This window comes from Jaculus jaculus, chromosome 15, assembly GCF_020740685.1.
Source record: "Jaculus jaculus isolate mJacJac1 chromosome 15, mJacJac1.mat.Y.cur, whole genome shotgun sequence".
Lineage (NCBI taxonomy): Eukaryota > Metazoa > Chordata > Mammalia > Rodentia > Dipodidae > Jaculus > Jaculus jaculus.
Window position 1 is genome coordinate 36,300,858 of NC_059116.1, and position 20,842 is coordinate 36,321,699.

Below are 20,842 nucleotides of genomic sequence, written 5' to 3' on the forward strand. Positions count from 1 at the left end.
CTAGCTCAGGCTGACCTGGAATTTTACTCTCAGGGTGGCCTCGAACTCACAGCGAGCCTCCTACCTTTGCCTCCCGAATGCTGGCCCCGGCTCCCCAACCCTTTAGACCGCACCACCTCTCACAACAAGTACTCCGCGAAGCTTTTGTAAGTATAGACCCAGCTCGGGAAACATTTTGTGACAATTTGTCCCCCATGGCTTGCCCTCTCACCGAGTCTCCGCTTTGCGGACTTCCATTGGCTGGCTCCTGTTTTGAGTTGAACCTTTCCTCTTATATTGGCCAATAATAGACGGCCAATTAAACTGTCAATAACCAGTCCCCTCCGTAGGTTGGGTGGTCGCTCCCCAGCTATCCAGTCGTAGGGCCCGGCTGGAGTCAAAGTCCCGCCCCTCCACGAAGCCCCGCCCCGTCGCCGCCACAGTCGCTCTCCTCACACCTTTCCCCTTTCACCCCCGCGACCTGCGCACCTCGCCAGGGTCACGCCCCCTCGCTTCAGCCCGTTATCCAATCCCGTTAACTCGCTCCGGTCCAACCCCTCTCCTCATTGGTCTCCGCGGGGGCTCTTTGGCCTGCACGTGATCGAGAGAGACGGGGTCGCCCTCGAATGACGGGGCCGCGGGCGGGACTTCCGCTGTCGCTCAACCCAATAAGTAGGCGCCGGCCGGCTGCCTGAGCGGACGCCTCCGCCCCTCCGGCGTCCGGCTCCCGCCCGCTGTCCCGCTCTCCCGCCGCCGCCGCCGCCGCCCGCGGCCTGGGCCTCGCGCCGCCAGCATGCCGCACGCCTTCAAGCCCGGGGACCTGGTGTTTGCCAAGATGAAGGGCTACCCGCACTGGCCGGCGCGGGTGAGGCTGCGGGGAGGGCGGCGAGGGCGCCGAGAGGAGGGTGAGGATGAGGAGGAGAGAGTGAAGATGAGGGATGATGAGAGGAGAGGGTGACGATCAGGGGTGCCGAGAGGATAGAGGGTGAGGATGAGGGGTGCTGAGAGGGGAGAGGGTGAGGATGAGGTGCTGAGAGGAGAAAGGGTGAGGGGTGCGGAGAGGGTAAGGGTGTGAGGTGCTGAGAGGAGAGGGCGAAGGTGAGGGGTGCTGAGAGGAGAGAGGGTGAGGATGAGGTGCTGAGAGGAGAAAGGGTGAGGGGTGCGGAGAGGGTAAGGGTGTGAGGTGCTGAGAGGAGAGGGCGAGGATGAGGGGTACTGAGAGAGAGGGCGAAGGTGAGGGGTGCTGAGAGGAGAGAGGGTGAGGATGAGGGGTGCTGAGAGAGGAGAGGGCGAGGGTGTGGGGTGCTGAGAGGAGAGCTAGTGAGGATGAGGGGTGCTGAGAGAGGAGAGGGTGAGGATGAGGGGTGCTGAGAGGAGAGCTAGTGAGGATGAGGGGTGCTGAGAGAGGAGCGGGCGAGGATGGGGGTGCTGAGAGGAGAGAGTGAGGATGAGGGTGAAGGTGTGGAGTCAGGTGCGGTATCTAGTGGAGGGGGTGAGGAGGAGGGCCCCTTGGAGAGTCTGAAGCTGAGGCACCGGTGCTCTGGAGTGTCACCTTCCTCAGGTACCTGAGTTTCCATGGTCTGGGTGTTGTTTGGGTTCCAGTGCCTGAGGGAGCATTGGGCCCAGGACTGTGGTTCCTCTCTGCCAAGATCTGGGCTCCTAGACCCGAGAGACCGTTTTCCACCAAGGGTGGGTATGGGAGAGACCTGGTCTGAGAGGCTGTCATTGGGCATCAGGGATAAGGAACCTGGGAGAGCAAAGATCAAGTTTAAGGAAGTTGCCACTACTCCTGAGGGGAGCTGGGGAGCTAGGAATTTGAGCAAAGAGTTCAAATTCCAGGGACTGGTCTGCCCTCCTGCAACCCACAGAGGCCACGCCATGAGGGACCATATGTGATAATGCAGGGGGTTCCTGAAGGAGAAGGCCATGGGACCTTTGGAAACAGCTAGGGGCAGCATCTCCACTCACAGGGTCATGGAGAATGGTAATTGGGACCAGATGTTGGGGAAAGCTGAGGTTGAGCTCCTAGGAGGAGGACCTCCACCAGTGCCTATGCTTGGCAAGGCAGGAAGATAGCCCAGCAGGCCTTGGGGTTCCCCTTTGGAGGACATCAGGGTCCAAATGGCACAGATGTTCTGAGCTGGGAGTCCTGGGTGTGCAGATGCTGGCATTCAGGCCCTGGCAGGAAAGGGGTGCATCCTCTGCGTGCAGAGGGGCACAAAAGGTTTTGTCACTCACAGATTTAGCACACAGATCACTCCAGGTCTGAGGGTGGCATCGTGGTAAAGGAATTTGGGGGTGTGCAGGTGGTGGAGTTCCAGGGTCTGGTAGGGAAGGCAACAGCACAAGAACTGGCCGGAGGAATTTTGGGGGGGGGGAACGGGCAGTGGGGGAAGAGGTGCTGTGAGGAGGAGGGCTGACAAGTGGCCGAATGGGAAGAGTCGAGGTGGTGGCTCCTGGGACAGAGGGCTGGGATGCTGAGGAGCTCCTGGGCCGGAAAGAGGAGCGGCCAGCCGTCCTCAGGTTGGCGGGCTGAGTTGAGAATGCCTCTGCCGGGGGACCGGATGTTGGTCCAAAGACTGAAGTCCGTTGAGAAGGGAGAAGGAAGCGCTGTTGTGGGGTCAGGAAGATTCCAGTAGGTGCCCTAGTAGTCAGAGAGTTGGGTGGGGATGGCATTATCTAGTCTTGGGCGCTCCATACTGTAAGCTGACGGGCATAGTGTGTACTTGCACACTTTGATGGGAGACGTAACTTTACGGACAGCCCAACCTTGCCCCGCTCTCCTCTCGTCACAGAGTACTGGCTTTGCACTCCCCCTGCCCCTCCTCCAGCTCCGTACATTTCCAAGCACCTGATTGGAAGGGAAGGGGCTGCTAGCCTCCTGTGGGGAGGTGACTGACAGCTGCCGGAGCCCATGGGCCAGCAGGGAGAGGGTGGGACTTCCTGGATGCTCAGGGCCTGGCTTCTGCAGCCCACCCCCCACACACTGCATCCTTGGAGCTGCCAGCTGCATCTCAGGGAAAAGGAAGGGCCCGCCTGTTTTTTTTTTGCAGGAGGGGTTCCCGTGGGAGGTTTCTGGGTGTTCAGAGAAACTGAGCTTGGGCCCACCCTCTGGGGGCTTCAGAAGGCCTATTGGGCTTGGTTCAGGTGAAGTACCTGTCAGGAGCCAGCTTTCTTTCTGGGGTGGGGGCCCTCGGGTAGTGGAACATACAAATATGCAGATTCTTGTTTGGAAGGCATACCCCAGTAGAATGCGGGTGTTTTCCTCCCCAAATATCTGGTTAGTTTCTGGGCTATTTCCTGGGTCAGTACATGAAGTCTCCTATCCCTCACCCTGAGCCACCCTTGACCAGTCCTACTGGTCTCTCACTACAGATTGATGACATTGCCGATGGTGCCGTGAAGCCCCCACCCAACAAATACCCCATCTTCTTTTTTGGTACACACGAAACGTAAGTGTCCCCAGTCAGGGCTTGGTCCTCCCCCCCCCCCCAACTCACACACTGGGCGCTCAGCAACATTGCTTGTCTCACCTGGAACTGGCTGGTGGTTCCTCTCCCCAGAGCCTTCCTGGGACCCAAGGACTTGTTTCCTTACGACAAATGTAAAGATAAATACGGGAAACCCAACAAGAGGAAAGGCTTCAATGAAGGACTGTGGGAGATCCAGAACAATCCACACGCCAGCTACAGTGCGCCTCCGGTAAGTACCTTGGGGTAGAGAGTGGGCAGGTGAGGTGAGGTGTCTGTGGATCTGTGGAAGGATCCTTCCTCACGGTCAGGGCCACTGTTTACAGGTAGCCTTTTTTTTTTTTTTTTTAGGCAGGGTCTCAGACTCACAGTGATCCTCCTGCCTCAGCCTCCCAAGTGCTGGAATGAATTAAAGGCACGAGCCACCATGCCCAGCCGAGTAGCCTTGTTTTATGGGGAAAGCTTCTAGGTCAAGTTCTCTTCCTCTCAGCACTGTACATTCAGGGCTGCATCATTTTCTGCAGTGGAGTGCCTTGGGCACTGTGGGGTGCTGAGTGGTGTCTTGGGCCTCTGCCCACTCCATACCAGGAGTTGCCCATGTCCTGACAGCCACAGATGTCTAGATACTCCCAATGCTCCTGGGGAGTGAGACCCCAATCACTTGTGGTATTTCTTGTTCTAGGATAAGCCTGAATTTAGAACAGCTCTGAGAGTGCTTCCTTGAAGATAGGAAACTTAGAATAGCACCTCCTCTGTCCCATCACTGCCACATTTTGTAGGCAGTAATGTGTAGCTAGGAGAGCTCTGGGTCATGTGGGAAAATCATAGAGGTGGCATCTCCATGGCAGACATACCTGGGAATGTTCTGGGAGGGGCCTCATTTAGGAAAATCAGTTGACAGAAGGCCCCATGGCAGGCAGGGGGCCTGTGGCAAGATGGGGATGGGGGAGTTGTGCCGGTGTCCTTTGCTTTAGAGTTAGCCGTGCTTGGGAGGGTTCTGTGGGAGGGTGGGGTATGAGCCTGGGGTAGGCTAAGGGGGCAGGGAGAGGGATGACCTGGCTGCTGAGTTGATAGCTTGGTGTGCGCGGGAGCTCAGAATGTGTTGTTCCTCTGCTGGCAGGTGCTGGACGGTCTTCACCTGCGGATCCACTGGCCATGTGCCATGTGCTGTGCTGGACACTAGGACCCTAAGTTGAAACACATTTTGCTGTCCAGAATGGCACATAGCACACGGCAGGTGCTGTGCAGAAACAAACACATGGATTCTTGGGAGCTCACAGTCCAGAATTTGAGGTTTATTCAACAATGTCTCTTGAAGGCTTATGGCTTGGTACCACTTCTGAGGGCTTGGAGCACATCTGTGGCATGTGATAGTTTGCTGTTGTCATGCTTCATGTATAGGAGACACAGGGCTTGCTTGGCCACAGCCTACTGAAGGTCCCCTCAGATTGCACAGCTTCATGAGATCCCTTCCAGGCCCAGTTCAAGTTCTCTCCGGTTACTTCCCCAGTGAGTCATCACCATTTAATATTTATTGGACACCAACAGCTTGCTGAGTTCCTTGTAGATGCCTGCCCTCAAGGAAAGGAAGCTTACAATAGTGTGCTCTTGAAACAGACCCTACAGGCCTCCTTAGTTGCCAGCTGGTTGCTGTGGATTTCCAGCAGAACCCAGTGACAAAGGCCTGTAATCCCAGCACTGGGAGGCACTGAGAAAGGAGAATGGAAAGTTCAATAGTAATTTCAAGATCAGGCTGAGCTATACAGTGAGATCTTGTCGAGAATCCTGAGCCAACTCTGAGGAGATTGTTAGAGCAAGCTTGAGTTGTCTTGGGTACTTTGACATGGACAGTGTCTGGGCTTTTGTGAGTGTGGGTTTTATTTTCTCCAGTTTCTTGTGTTTCCAGGATTCCTTGTCCATTCAGAAGCGACACACTGCTGTCTAGTCCTGAGCCCCCAGATAGTTAGGCACAAACCACCACAGCCAGCTTTGCTGTTGTTGGGGTTTTGAAATTATTAAATATTTTATTTATTTACTTGCAAGCAGAGAGAGATAGAAGAGAGACATACAGAGAGAATGGGAGTTCCAGGACTGCCAACCACTGCAAACAAATTCCAGATGCGTGTGTCACTTTCCATGGGTACTGGGAAATCAAACCCAGGTCATTAGGCTTTACAGGCAAGTGCCTTAACCATTAAGCCCACTCCCTAGCCCCCCCTTTTTTTGAGGGGGTTAGGGTCTCACTGTAGCCCAGGCTGACTTGGACCTTATTCTATCCCAGGTTGCCCTCCCAACTCACAGTGATCCTCCTACCTCAGCCTTCTAAGTTCTGGGATTAAAGGCATGCGTCACCATGCCCAGCTAAATTATTTTATTTATTATTATTATTTTTGATGTAGGGTCTCACTCTAGCCCAGAGTGACTTGGAATTCACTATGTAGTCTCAGTTGGCCTTGGAACTCACAGCCATCCTTCTACTTCTTCCTTCTGAATGCTGGGATCAAAGGTGTGTGCCACCGTGCCCAGCTTCAATTTATTTATATTTAATTTATTTATTTGGACCTGTATGTGTATATATGCTTATGCCAGGGTCTATTGCTGCTGCAAATGAATGCTCCACTTTTTGCATCTGGCTTTATGTGGTTACTGGGGAATCAAACCCAGGTCAGCAGGCTTTGGAAACAAGTGCCTTTAACCACGGAGCCATTTCCCAAGCCCTGTTTTGTTTTTGTTCTTTTTACTGTTTTATTTTTTCTTTCTTTCTTTCTTTTTGGTTTTTCGAGGTAAGGTCTCACTCTAACCCAGGCTCACATGGAATTCACCATGTAGTTCCAGGCTGGCCTTGAACTCACAGTGATCCGTGAACTCACAGTGATCCTCCTACCTCTCTGCATCCCGAGTGCTGGGATTAAAGGTGTGAGCCACCATGTCTGTCAATTTCTATTTAATTTTATTTATTTATTTATTTGGGGGGATGGGCTCACCAGGGCCTCTAGCTATGCAAATGAACTCCAGGTATATACACTACCGTGTGTATCTGGCTTGCTTGGGTTCTAGGGACTTGAACTTGGGTCCTTAGACTTCACAGCTAAGCATCTTAACCGCTGAGCCATCTCTCCAGGCCTTATTTTGTTTTTAAGAAGATTCACTCTAGCTGAGGCTGGCCCTGAATTCAATCCTCCTGCCTCTCACCCCACCCCATGTGCTGGGATTTTAGGGGCATGCCATCATGCCTGGCCATGAGAAGCTTTTGTTGTTTTATTTGAGAAAGAGTATCTCTTGTAGCTGAGACTGACCCTGAACCTGGATTCCTGATTCTCCTGCCTCTACCTCCTGAGTGCTGAGATGACAGGTGTCCAGTGAAGAATTTATTTTTATTTTATATGTGTGTATTATTTTTATTTTTAGTTTTTGAGGTAGGGTCTCACTATAGCTCAGGCTGACCTGGAATTCACTATGTAGTCTCAGGGTGGCCTCAAACTCACAGCGATCCTACTACTTCTGTCTCCCTAGTTCTGGGATTAAAGGCATGCTCCACCATGCCCAGTTTTTATTTTTATTATTATTTTATTATTATTATTATTATTTTTTTTGGGGGGGGGGGTTTCGAGGTAGTGTCTTGCTCTAGCACAGGCTGACCTGGAATTTACTTGGTAGTCTCAGGGTGGCCTTCAATGCAAGGTGATCCTCCTGTCTCCTGAATGCCTGGATTTTTTAACTTATTAAAGAGAGAGAATGGGCTGGGCGTGGTGGTGCACGCCTTTAGTCCCAGCACTCAGGAGGCAAAGGTAGGAGGATCGCTGTGACTTTGAGGCCACCCTGAGACTACATAGTGAATTCCAGGTCAGCCTGAGCCAGAGTGAGACCCTACCTCGAAAAACCAAAAAAAAAAAAAAGAGAGAGAGAGAGAATGGGACCTTCTAGCCGCTGCAAACAAACTCCAGGAGCATGTGCCATATGCATCTGGCTTGTGTGGGTACTAAGGAATTGAACGTGGGTCCTTAGGCTTTGCAGGCAAGTAAGTGCCTTAATCACTAAACCATCTCTCCAGCCTGAGGAAGTTTTGTTTGTTTTTGTTTTAAATATTTTATTTACTTATTTGAGAGAGAAAAAGGGGGAGAGAGAGAGAATGAGTGCACCAGGGCCTCCAGCCACTGCAAACGAACTCCAGATGCATGTGCCTCCCTGTGCATCTGGCTTACGTGGGTCCTGAAGAATCGGACCGGGGTCCTTAGGCTTTGCAGGCAAGCACCCTAACCACTAAGCCATCTGTCCAGTCCTGTTTTTGTTTTTTTTGAGGTAGGGTCTTGCTCTAGCACAGGCTGACCTGAAATTCACCATGTAGTCTTAGGGTGGCCTTGAACTCAAGGCTATCATCCTACCTCTGCCTCCTGAGTGCTAGAATTAAAGGCATGTACCAATACACCTGTCTTTACTTTTGTGAGGCAAGTCCAACAAACTGGCCTTTATTTTTATTGTTATTTTTAAATTTTTTATTATTTGAGACAGAGAGAGAGATAGAGAATGGATGCGCCAGGACCTCTAACTACTGCAAACGAACTCCAGACACATGTACCATCTTGTGCATCTTGCTTAAGTGGGTACTGGGGAATCAAATTTGGGTCCTTTGGCTTCTCAGGCAAGTGCCTTAACTGCTAAGCCATCTCTCCAGCTCTGTTGTTACTATTTTTACACAAGAGAACAAAAGAGAATTGGTACACCAGGGCCTCCAGCCACTGTAATTGAGCTCCAGATACATGTATCACCTAGTGCACATGTGTGACCATGCGTACTTGTATCACCTTGTGTCTGGTTTATGTGGGACCTGGAGAGTCAAACATGGCTTTTTTAGGCTTTGCAAGCAAGTGTCTTAACTGCTAAGACATCTCTCCGGCCATAAGAGTGATTTTTAAAGTATCTGACTGTGGCCTAGGCTTAGAGTTAGAGGCCAGGGCCATGTCCCAGCTTATATTTTATTTAGCTCTGTTGGTTACTTGCTGTCCAACTGGACTCTTACTTTTATTTATTTATTTATTTATTTATTTATTTATTTGAGAGCGACAGACACAGAGAGAAAGACAGATAGAGGGAGAGAGAGAGAATGGGCGCCCCAGGGCTTCCAGCCTCTGCAAACGAACTCCAGACGCCTGCGCCCCCTTGTGCATCTGGCTAACGTGGGACCTGGGGAACCGAGCCTCAAACCGGGGTCCTTAGGCTTCACAGGCAAGCGCTTAACCGCTAAGCCATCTCTCCAGCCCTGGACTCTTGTTTACAAAATCACGATGACAATCACCTGTTGCTTAGGGAGCAAGGGATGTCTAGGCAAGTTGCTTCACTGGCAGTGGCTTTTAATGTTCTGATACTGACCTATTCCTTCCTCAGAGACTCTGTCCAGCAATTTAATCACTGTATGAGTGCAAGGATCTACATTGTCCCTTGCAGGGAAATGCAAGCGTGGGAGCCCTCTAGGTGCTGTGCAGGAAAGGCACTGTGCAGGAAAGTGGGAGCGATATCTAGTTGCTGTTCTCTGTTGGCATGTTCAGTCTGGGGCTTGACCTACTTAAGTATAGTGTGTTTTAATCTTGTCAGAAGCAGCACTGGCAGAGAAAGTCCCTGGGCCTGACAGTGAGAAAGACACAAGGGAGATAGAATGTGTTTGGTATGCAGTAGCCTGGTCATTTCAACACCTGGTTCTCACTTTTCTTGTGTGTTAAGTGGGTTTGCTAGTCTGTGTCTGCCTTGCCTGAGGCTGCATAGGTTACCCACGTGTCCTTGAAAGGGGAAGGGGGGTGCTGTTTCCCGTCTTTCCTGTGGCCCATTTCTTCCAGATGCTCTGCCCTGCATTCTTCATCCCCATTTCAGTCCGTTTTCTCTCTCCTTTTTTGGTGAACCAGAAAGTTTAGTGACTCAAAACCAATTGTCTACACCAACACTGCAGTTCAGCCAAGGCAGGCAGAGTCTCTCCCCAAGCAATTGTCTCCCCTTTATATAGCCTTAGAGGCAGGGTCTTAAAACACTTTGCCAGACTTGTTGACTTCTTGAGTCTCTGGGACTTCCTTCCTGCCCCACCCCCATGAAAGCAAAGAGAGAGAAAAAAGACAAGAGAAAATGGGCGGGTTGGAGAGATGGCTTAGTAGTTACCATGCTTGTCTGCAAAGCCTAACAACTGGGATTTGATTCCCCAAAACCCATGTAAGCTAGATGCATAAGGTAGCACATGCATCTGGAGTTTGTTTACAGAGGCTAGAGGCCCTGGTGGGCCCATCTCTCTTACCTACCTCTTTCTCTCTCACTCTAATAAATAAGTTAAATTACATTAAAAAAAATAGGTGCCCCAAGACCTCTAGCCTCAAAACCAAACTACAGACATATGGGCCACTTTGTGCATCAGTTTTACATGGATACTGGGAAATTGAACTCCAGTCATTAGGCTTTGCAGGCAACTGCCTTAACCACTAAGCAATCTCTCCAGCCCCCTTCTTTTACGTTCCTTGTTTGGTGCTGGAGTTTAACTCAGGCCTTTGTGCTGGGTAAGGGTTTTACCACATAACCACCTTCCCAGCCCCAAATTAGTTTTTTTTTTTAATTATTTTTATTTTTGTTATTTATCTGCAAGGAAAAACAGAGAGATAGAATATGGGTATGTCAGGTCCTCTAGCCATTGCAAACAAGCTTCAGATGAATGTGCCACTTTATCTGACTTTACCTGGGTACTAGGGAATCAAATACGGGTTATTAGGCTTTGTAGGCAAACGCCTTAACTGCTAAGACATCTGTTCAGCCCAGTTGTTGAGACAGGACTTGTGTTCTTCAGATTTGCCTTGAACTCTCTTTGTAGCAGAGAATGACCTTGAACTCTTGATCCTCTTACCTCTACCTCCCAGTGCTGGGATTACAGATTACAGGTGTGTGTCAACACACCTAGTTTTCTGCATATATGCTAGAACCCAGGGTCTTTGTTCTACTAGGGAAGTACTCTACCAACTGAGCTATCTCCATCCCCCCATCCCCACCTTTTTTTTTGTTTGTTTGTTTGTTTTTGTTTTTTTGGAGGCAAGGCAAGGATCTCATTCTTGCCCAAGTTTTCTGTTATTCACTCTGTAATCTCAGGGTGACCTTAAACTCAAAGCATTCTTCCTACCTCTGCCTCCTAGTGCTGCTTTTGGTTTTTCAAGGTAGGGTCTCGCTCTAGCCCAGGCTCACCTGGAATCCACTATGTAGTCTCAGGCTGGCTTTGAACTCTCATTGATCCTCCTACCTCTGCTTCCCAAATGTTGGGACTAAAGGCATGCACAACCATGCCTGGCTTTTATTTTGTATGTATGTATGTGTGTGTGTATGTATGTAGCCCAGGCTGGCTTCCAATTCCTTAAGTAGCTGAAGATAACCTTGATCTCCCAACCTATCTCCACCTCTGAGTTCTGGGAGTTAAAGTGTATACCAATACACCCAGTAGCTTCTCCTCCTCTTTAAAAAAAAAAAAAAAAAAAAAAAATATATATATATATATATATATATATATATATATATTTATATATATATGTGTGTGTGTGTGTATATATATATATATGTATACATATATATATGTATGTATGTATACATACATACATATATGTGCACATGTATGGTATGTGTGCACCAGAGTCTCTTGCCACTGCAAATGGAACTAGACATTTGTGCTACATTATTCATTTGACTTTATGCAGATGACTGGGAAATTGAACCTGGGTAGGCAGGCTTTGCAAGCAAGTGCCATTGACTGCTGAACCATCCACCCAGCCCCAAGCTATACCTTTTGTTTGTTTGTTTGTTTTTCGGTGTCACTGTAGCACAGGCTGACCTGGAATTCACTTTGGAGTCTCAGGGTGGCCTCGAACTCACAGCGATCCTCCTACCTCTGCTTCCCTAGTGCTGGGATTAAAAGGCATGCACCACCACACACGGCTGCTATATATACCTTTTTTTAAAATTTTTAAATGTTTTATTTTTATTTATTTGACAGAGAAAGAGGAAGGGGGAGAGAGAGAGAGAATGGGGATGCCAGGGCTCCATCCATTGCAGATGAACTCCAGACACGTGTATCCAGCTAATGTGGGATCTGGGGAATTGAACCTGGGTCCTTTGACTTTGCAGGCAAATGCCTTAACCGCTAAGCCATCCCTCCAGCCCTATATATAGCTTTTTAAAAAATATATTTTAATTTATTTTATATTGAGAGTGACAGACAGACAGAAAGAGGCAGAGAGAGAATGGGCACCACAAGGCCTCCAGCCACTGCGAATGAACTCCAGATGCATGCGCCACCTTGTGCATCTGGCTTACGTGGGTATTGGGGAATTGAGCCTTGAACTGGAGTCCTTGGTCTTCATAAGCAAGCGCTTAACCACTAAGCCATGTCTCCAGCCCCCAAGATATACCTTTTTGATTGATGATTGAATAATACTCCATCCCATAGCTATACCACATCTTGCTTACTCATAAATTGATGGACATTGTGTTGCTTCCAGACATGTAATTTTGGATTTAAAAGGGGGGGTGGTTGCTGGAGAGATGGGTTAGTGGTTAAGGCACTTGCATACAAAGCCAAAGGACCCAGGTTTGATTCCTCATAAAGCCATAGATGAGTTTGGAGTTTGTTTGCAGTGGCTAAAGGTCCTGGCGTGCCCATTCTCTCTTCTCTATGTGGCCCCCACCTCAAATAAATTCTGTGTGTGTGTGTGTGTGTGTGTGTGTGTGTGTAAAAAGAGCTGGCCATGGTGGTGCACACCTTTAATCCCAGCACTTAGGAGGTAGAGGTAGGAGAATCACTGAGCTCCAGGCCAGCCTGACACTACAATATGAGGGCCAGGTCAGCCTGAGCTACAATGAGACCCTAGCTTGAAAAAAGCAGACAAAAAGGAAATAATTTATGTGCAAGGAGAGAAAAAGAATATGGATCAGGGCCTTTTGCTGCTGCAGACAAACTCTAGACATACGCGCCACTTGGTATGCATCTCAAACTTGGGCCTGTAGGCTTTGTAAGCAAGTGAGCCCTCACCCTAGCCCCATTCACCCAGGTTTAAACTTTACACCCCTTGGCCTGATCTTAGTGCCCACCAAACACATGTCCATTTCCCCCTCATGGGCACTGTCCACACTGAGTCACCACCCTAGTTGGCAAGTCCGTCCCAGCCGCGTGATCCACTGTCTCTTCTTTTCCCACCCCTAACTAGCCGGTGAGTTCCTCCGACAGTGAGGCCCCTGAAGCTGAACCAGCAGGTGGGAGTGACGCAGACGAGGAGGACCGGGGCATCATGGCTGTCACGGCTGTGACTGCCACAGCTGCCAGTGACAGGATGGAGAGTGACTCAGACTCTGAGAAGAGCAGTGGCCACAGTCTGAAGAGGAAGACGCCCGCACTGAAGGTGGGTTGGGCAGAGTTGCCTGCCCAGGACTCTTCACCTAACCAGCCTTGTGCCCTGAAGGCCCTTCTTTTCTTTTCTTTTTTTTTTTTTTTTTTTTTTGAGGTAGGGTCTCACTCTAGCTTAAGCTGAACTGGAATTCACTATGTCCTCTCAGGGAGGCATCGAACTCATGGTGATCCTTCTACTGCTGCCTCCCTAGTGCTGGGATTAAAAGTGTGTGCCACCATGCCCACTTCCTGCCCTTTTTTATTTTACTTTTTAAGCTTTTATTGTTTATTTGAGAGAAGGCGGGTTAGGAAGAGAATGGGTGTGCCAGGGTCTCTAGCCATGGCAAATGAACTCCAGATGCATGCGCCACCTTGTGCATCTAGCTTATGTGGATCTTGGAGAATCGAACCTCGATCCTTTGGCTTTGTAGGAAAACACCTTAACTGCTAAGCCATCTCTTCAGCTCCACCCTTTATTATTATTTTTTAAAATATTTTTATTTATTTATTTATTTGACAGAGAAAGAGGGAGGGAGAGAGGGAGAATGGGCATGCCAGGGCCTCTAGCCACTGCAAACAAATTCCAGACGTGTGCACCCCTTGTGCATCTGGCTAACATGGGTCCTGGGGAATTGAACCTGGGTCCTTTAGCTTTGCAGGTAAAAGCCTTAACCGCTAAGCCATCCCTCCAGCCCCTTTATTTTTATTTATTTATTTGGTTTTTCAAGGTAGGGCTTCATTCTAACTCAGGCTTATGTGGAATTCACTATGTAGTCTCAGGGTGGCCTTGAACTCAAAGCTGTCCTCCTACCTCTGCCTCCCAAGTGCTGGGATTAAAGGTGTATGCCACCATGCCTGGCTTCCGTATTTTTTTAATTTTTATTTATTTATTTTTTTTTGAGAGGGAGAGAGAGAGAGAGTGTGGGTGCACCAGGGCCTTCAGACATGTGCGCCCCCTTGTGTGTTTGTACAACATTGCACTTGTACAATATTGTACTTGTGTCACTGTGTGTCTGGCTTATGTGGGACCTGGAGATTCAAACTGGAGTTCTTAGGCTTTGCAGGCAAGCACCTTAACTGCTAAGTCATCTCCCCAGCCCTGCCTTTTTGTTCCAATATGCATGTGGTCTGTGTATTATGTGGTATGGGTATGCCCTGTAACTGCACGTTGGAGGCCAGAAGACGATATTGGCTGTCCTTTATTCTTCCACCTTATTTCCTTGAGAAGAATCTCACTGAAGCTGGAGTTCAGGGCAGTTTTCAGTTATGCTGGCCGACCTAGAAACCCTGGAGATCTTCCTTGTCTCCATCTCCCTCAGATGCACCTCCATGCCTGGCTTTTTTTTTTTTTTTTTTTTTTTAAGAGAGAGAGAGAGACAGAGAATTGGCATGCCAGGGCCTGCAGCCACCACAATCATATTTACTCCAGATGTGTGTGCCTCTTTGTGCACATGTGTGACCTTGTACACTTGTGTCATTGTGCCTCTGGCTTACATGGGACCTGGAGAGTCAAATATGAGTCCTTAGGCTTCACAGGCAAATGCTTTAACTGCTAAGCCATCTCTCCAGCCCCATGCCTGGCTTATGTGGGTGCTGAGGGTCAAACGCCTGTCCTCCTGCTTGCATTGTGATTATGCTCTTAGCCACTGAGGTATCTCCCAAGCCCCATTTTTTTTTTTTTTTTTTGAGGGAGGGTCTCACTCTGGCCCAGGTTGGAACTCACCATATAGTCTCAGGGTGGCCTTGAATTCACAGCAATCTGCCTATCTCTGCCTCCCAAGTGTTGCGATCAAAGGTGTGTACCACCATGCCCAGCTGCTGCTGCTTTTTAAAAAAAATATTGTTGCCGGGCGTGGTGGCGCATGCCTTTAATTCCAGCACTTGGGAGGCAGAGGTAGGAGGATTGCCGTGAGTTTGAGGCCACCCTGAGACTACATAGTTAATTCCAGGTCAGCCTTGGCCAGAGTGAGACCCTACCTCAAAAAACCAAAAAAAAAAAAAATATATATATATATATATGTATGTATGTATATATATATATATATATAGTTTATTTATGGGGGGGGAGGCAGATAGAATGCGTGTGCCAGGACCTCCAGCCAATGTAAATGAACTCCCGACATCTTGTGCATCTGGCTTACATGAGTACTGGGGAATCAAACCTGGGTCCTTAGGCTTCACAGGCAAATGCCTTAACCACTAAGCAATCTTTCTTGCCCTCTTTATTTTAAGAAAAACTTTAGGGGCACATGTGTATGTGTATGCCATCTCTGTGTATCTAGCTTACATGGTTGCTGAGGAATTGAACCCAGGCTGGCAGGTTTTGCAAGCAAGTGCCTTTAACCACTGAGCCTGTTCCCCATCCCCCAACACCAACCTTTGTACATGGGTTCTAGGGTTCAAACTCAGTCCTTCATGTTTGTGAGGCAAATACTTTACTGATTGAACTATCTCCCAGTTCCAATTTTGTATATAGATTTTTTAAATGTTTTTATTTATTTGAGAGAGAGAGGGAGAAAGAAAGAGATAGAGAATATGGGGGCACCAAGGCCTCTAGCCACTGTAAACAAACTCCAGACACATGCCCCACCTTGTACAGCTGTCTTTATATGGGTCCTGGGGAATCGAAGCTGGGGCTTTGGCTTTGCAGGCAAGCGCCTTAACCACTAAGCCATCTCTCCAGCCCTGTATATAGATTATTTATTTATTTATTTAATTTTATTTTTGTTTTTTGAGGTAGGGTCTCAGTCTAGCCCAGGCTGACCTGGCGCACACCTTTAATCTCAACACCTGGGAGGCAGAGGCAGGAGGATTGCCAAGTTCGAGTCCACCAAGACTACATAGTGAGTTCCAGATCAGCCTGGGCTAGAGTGAAACCCTACTTCAAAAAAAAAGAAAGTTCTAAAGTGCAGTAAGCATCCTCCCTAATCTATGTCCAGAATGTTTCACCTCTCCCCACTGAAGCTCTTTTCCATGCAACACCAACCACCTGCACCTCATCCCCATCATCTCACATTCTGTCTGTGACATCTCTAGGGACTTCTGGGAGTGGGTCCCTTGTCTAGCTCAGGGTGGCCCCATCTGTAATTGTAGGATTTGGGAGGCTGAGGCAAGAGGGTCATGCCCCAAACATGTGCTCTCCCACTAGCTGATCCCACCAGTCCTTCCCTTCCAGATGTCTGTCTCAAAACGGCCGCGAAAGGCCTCCAGTGACTTAGATCAGGCCAGCATTTCACCGTCAGAAGAAGAGAACTCAGAGAGTTCATCTGAGTCAGAGAAGACCAGCGACCAGGTAAGCAGAGGTCTGTCCTAGAGAGGGCATATGTGGGGGAGCACAAAGTGAGGTAGCCAGTTCCCCTGAATATCCTGTCTCTCTATGTAGGACTTCACCCCAGAGAAGGCAGTGGTCCGCCCACCAAGGCGGGGCCCCCGCCCCCTAGGAGGACGAAAGAAGGTAGGATGCCTCCTGTGTTTTCTGAACTCACTGAGAGCCTCTGTTTGTGGTCCCCACCAGCCACAGTGTAGTTTGGACCCTTTGTGGCAAGGGTCAGGCACAAGGAGTAGTGGGTTCTGATTGTGGGTGCCCACATGGGGACCCCAAGATTGTGCATAGCTAGTGCTACCCCAGAGACCCCACCTTTGGGATTGGAAAATTGTATCTTGGGTACTGGAATGTCATAGCCTGGAGGGCCCCATGTTATGAGTGTGTTGTATGTATCTCTGAACTAGTGTGTGTACAAATGTGCATGTGTGTCACAAGTATCTATGTGGGAGCTGGGAAGGTTGTTCAGTGGTTAGTGACATTTGTGAAGCCAAATTTAACCTGAGTTAAATTCCCAAGACATCTGCATAAGCTGGAAGCCCAAAGTGGCACAAGCTTCTGGTGTTTAAAAAAAAAAACAAAAAACCAGAAGTGTTTGAGGTCAGCTTGAGCTAGAGTGAGACCCTACCTTGGAAAAAAAAAGTATCTGTGGTAGTGTAATGTGTGCATAGATGGAGCAGGTTTCCATGAAGACCCATCCTTTGGAAAACCCTGTGCTCATTGGTTCTCTTCCCACTTCCGTCCATAGGGGAGTGGTCTGGGAAAGTTCCCATGCTGACTAGGACCCTACTTTCTACTGTGGGACGGGCTTGACTTTGTAGAGTGGGTATTAAGTGCAAGCCATTGTCCAAATGTGGGGCTGCAGAGCAGGTCTAGGCAGCCACTGCTCCCCTGCCCTCCATGCTCCCCAAGTCCTCTGACTGGTCAGGGCTGCCAGCATTGGGATGGTTGGATGTCCTTGGGATTCCAGGCTGATGATGGCTGTCCTCTTTGGGCTCTCCCCAGAAGGTACCATCAGCCTCTGATTCGGACTCTAAAGTGGATTCAGATGGGGCCAAGGGAGAGCCTGTGCCTGTGGCCCAGTCCCTGTCCCCCTCTTCTTCGTCTTCCTCATCCTCTGACTCAGACATGTCTGTCAAGAAACCTCCACGTGGTCGAAAGCCAGGTAGGCTTGAACTGATGCCCACCTGTGCAGCTGCCACAGTCCAGCGCCCCTTTGCCCTCCTCATCTCTGCAGCCTGAGAGTGAGGTGGTCACCCCTTTTTTTCCTTAGCTGAAAAGCCTCCCCCTAAGCCCCGAGGGCGTAAACCAAAGCCTGAACGGCCTCCATCCTCCTCCAGCAGTGACAGGTGAGTGTTGTGGCCAGTGTCATGGGCCTTGGCGGGCTTGTAGGTGGTGTCCCAGGCTCATGGCATACCTCCACAGTGACAGTGAAGAGGTGGACCGTATCAGTGAGTGGAAGCGGAGGGATGAGGAGCGGCGGCGGGAGCTGGAGGCCCGGAGGCGGCGGCAGCAGGAGGAGGAGCTGCGGCGGCTACGTGAGCAGGAGAAGGAGGAGAAGGAGAGGCGACGGGAGCGGGCAGAGCGTGGGGGCAGTGGTGGCAGCAGTGGGGATGAACTCCGTGAGGACGAGGAGCCCATCAAGAAGCGGGGTCGCAAGGGCCGGGGGCGGCCAGCATCCTCCTCTGACTCTGAGGCTGAGCTGGAGAGAGAGGTATGCAAGCGTCCTGGGTGGCACACCTTTTTTAGCAGCCTGTTGGGTACTTTGTACCATTCTGGGTCCTAGATGTGGCAGTGCCAGAGACCGTTCAGATCCCCTGATTTGGAGTTGTGCTGTGGAAGATAGGGACAGCCACTCACCAGGGGTCTTCTGGTTCTGCCTCCTGTGGAGGGGTGGCTTACCCTGGACATGTGGGTCTCCTGTCCTGTCTGCCACCTGAACCAGCCATGTGGGTAGCTCTGGGTGGATGGGTCCCTGTTAGGACAGGCCCTCTGCCAGTAGGCTGCAACCCTGTGCCTTGGTGCTATAGGGGAAGAAGTCAGCCAAGAAGTCGCCTCTGCCAAGCACGGAGCCTGTCAGGAAGTCGAGCCAGAAGGAGAAGAGAGGGCGGCCCGAGGAGAAGCCACGAGCCAGGTCTGCACCCACCCTACTGCCCTTTGCTCTGCTAGGCTTCTGAACTGAGTCCTCCTGGCCTGATCCAGCTGGAGCTTGTGGTTCTGTGGCATGTTGGGTGGAGCCAGCACCACTGCTTCAGGACCATGGACAATTCTGTCTCCCTTGGTGGCTGGGCACCCTCAGGGCCCATGACACCCCACAGAACACCACCCAGTCCTGTGTACACAGTGCTGGGACATCATGCCCCAGAGCCAGTAAGACAGCTCATTCCTGGCCCCCTTCTGAACAGCTTTCCAGTCTCTAGTGAGCAGAGCCAAGGGCCACCCAGTGCTGTGGGACCTGCTTGTTATTGATGCGTGCCTTCTAATGATGCATAGGCAGGTGCCTGTCCCGGCCAAGCACGGGAACCGGGAAGGATGTGCATCTGCCCTGTCCTCTCTGAGTGGCTGGCAGAGTGGTTGGCTGAGGGGTACTTCTCTATAGGCCCGCAAAGGTGGAGAGAACCCGGAAGCGCTCTGAGGGCTTCTCACTGGACAGGAAGGTGGAGAAGAAGAAAGGTAAGGGGAGGAGGTGTGGGGCAAGGTTTCAGGTGGGAGATTCTGGGGTGTGCGGCCTGCTTAGGCTGTGGTCTTGCGCAGAACCGTCTGTCGAGGAGAGGCTCCAGAAGCTGCACAGTGAGATCAAGTTCGCCTTAAAGGTTGACAACCCGGTAAGGCCCATGGAGCACAGCGCTGCCTTTCTGCCCTGGGTCCCCTCTGCCCCACCTCAGAAGTCTAGAAACGAAGGCAGTTAGGGTCTCCTGGGGAGGCATTTTATCAGCTGGCAATCTGGGTGGCCCCACCACACGTGCTTGTGCTGAGTGTATCGGGCAGCAGCAGGCCACCCTGCTTATCCCCACCCTGCAGGATGTCAAGAGATGTCTGGGTGCGCTGGAAGAGCTGGGGACACTGCGGGTGACCTCCCAGATCCTGCAGAGGAACACAGACGTTGTAGCCACTCTGAAGAAGGTGGGCCCAGGGTGTGGAGCCAGGTTCTGGCAGGTGGTGGCAACTATAGGAGGGAGGGGCTCATGGAGGACCACCAGCAGCTGCCCTCAGTGACTCCGGCCTCTTGGTGGCCAGATCCGCCGGTACAAAGCCAACAAGGATGTGATGGAGAAGGCAGCAGAAGTCTATACTCGGCTCAAGTCACGGGTCTTGGGACCGAAGATGGAGGCGGTCCAGAAGACAAACAAGACGGGTGTGGAGAAGGAACGGGCTGAGGGGGAGAAGGCAGAGGAGCAGCCATCTGGGGAGCAGGCCCCCAAGGAGCCTACCGAGGACAAGCCTGCCACTGGTGAGGGCTGTGACCCCTTCTTGTGGGGTGGGGAGAGATAGCCCTGGCCTTTCCAAATGCACTGGAGGGATGTACTGTGCAGAACTTGTCCTGCTCTTGGGAGCCACAGGGTACCCTGACCCTACTGAGTGCCTGGCAGTAGGGTGCAGGTGGCCTGGAGGGCTCAAGCTGGCATACCTAGCAGGGTATTCCCAGGTGGCCAAGGTCTTAAGGCTGAGCCTCAGAAGAATTGAGAGGAGACAGTGTCTCTGCAGGGCAAGTGCCTCCAGGGCCCAAGACTTTTTTTTTTTTTTTCAGTCTCCTGCCCCTCAGTGCTAACAGATGACCTAATTAGGGTTACACCAGCCCCTCAGGCAGTCAGGGCTCACGATCCCAAAGCTAGCCACTCTGAATGGGAAGGGGAAGGGGTCCTGATGAGAGTCTAGCTATGTACCAAGATTGCTGTGTCCCCCTCTTTCCCCATCTCGCAGCTCCTATGAATGGTGAGGCCATGTCCCAGCAGGGGGAGAACACTGAGGAAAAGGAGCAGGACTCAGAGGAAGGCCTGCCTGAGTGAGTGTGCGGTCCTGGAAGACCTCTTCTATGCTGCCTTTCACCCTTGCCCCACCTTTGCCACATGGTCAGGCTGTCCAAGGTGGGGGCATCTTGCTGACCATCTAAAGAGTGACCCAAGTCAGCACTGTTCATAGCATCAGCCACCAGCTGGGCCAGTGCTGAGAGCCCTGGGTTCAAGGTTCGTTTGTGGAGGGCCGTAGTGCCTAGCTTGGCCACCTGCAAGGTTTGCAGGCTTTGCCCCTGAGGCCCTTGTGTCCAGTGGCTTGGTCTCAGAGGAGGGAGACTATACCAATGACAGGGCCCAGAAGTGAGGACCTGTTTCTTCCTTACCACCCAATGGTATGGTCCCAAGGTGGCTTCAGGGAGCACATCCTCACTACCTTTTATGGTATTGTGTCCCCAGCAGCCCACGGGAGGTCTCCGAGCCTGCCAGGCCTGGGGGCGAGCTGCAGGAGCACGAGAGGGCACTGTTGGCCTCCGGGTCCCCAGATGAGGACAGCTGAGCTGAGCTGAGCTGAGCAGGAACTTCACGGGCACCTGTGTCTGTCCCCAGCCTCCCTCCAAGCAGAGACTTGGGGAAGTGCTGTGCTGTTTGTATCTGTTCCCTTGGATTTTTTCCGACTGATTTCTGAGCAACATGAAATGACTATAAAGGGTTTTTTTTTTTTTAATGA

General features: G+C 50.8%; 1 protein-coding gene across 3 annotated transcripts; it reads left to right on the top strand.

Moving 5' to 3' along the window:
* The first annotated feature begins 731 nt into the window (after positions 1-731).
* Hdgfl2 (HDGF like 2) lies at positions 732-20,821 on the top strand. 3 transcript variants are annotated; one of them, XM_045135306.1, is made up of 16 exons: positions 732-844; positions 3,355-3,431; positions 3,543-3,681; positions 12,662-12,853; positions 16,016-16,132; positions 16,223-16,294; positions 17,168-17,327; positions 17,436-17,511; positions 17,588-17,876; positions 18,193-18,296; positions 18,762-18,835; positions 18,917-18,987; positions 19,184-19,285; positions 19,400-19,613; positions 20,084-20,165; positions 20,572-20,821. In XM_045135306.1, exons 1-16 carry the CDS (start codon positions 773-775, stop codon positions 20,669-20,671), a joined length of 1,941 nt encoding a protein of 646 aa, XP_044991241.1. In that variant the 5' UTR covers positions 732-772; the 3' UTR covers positions 20,672-20,821. The 3 variants fall into 3 exon arrangements, with proteins under 3 accessions (XP_044991241.1, XP_044991242.1, XP_044991243.1); XM_045135307.1 differs by having other exon boundaries at positions 20,575-20,821; XM_045135308.1 differs by lacking the exon at positions 732-844 and adding an exon at positions 2,998-3,126.
* Positions 20,822-20,842: the final 21 nt, after the last annotated feature.

What these genes read in the sequence shown, in the direction of transcription:
- Hdgfl2 (XM_045135306.1), top strand. Translation starts at nt 773, where the DNA reads ATGCCGCACGCCTTCAAGCCCGGGGACCTGGTGTTTGCCAAGATGAAG. An exon ending in TCCTCCTCCAGCAGTGACAG is followed by an intron (nt 17,512 to 17,587) that starts GTGAGTGTTGTG and finishes ATACCTCCACAG; the next exon opens with TGACAGTGAAGAGGTGGACC. An exon ending in GAGGAGAAGCCACGAGCCAG is followed by an intron (nt 18,297 to 18,761) that starts GTCTGCACCCAC and finishes ACTTCTCTATAG; the next exon opens with GCCCGCAAAGGTGGAGAGAA.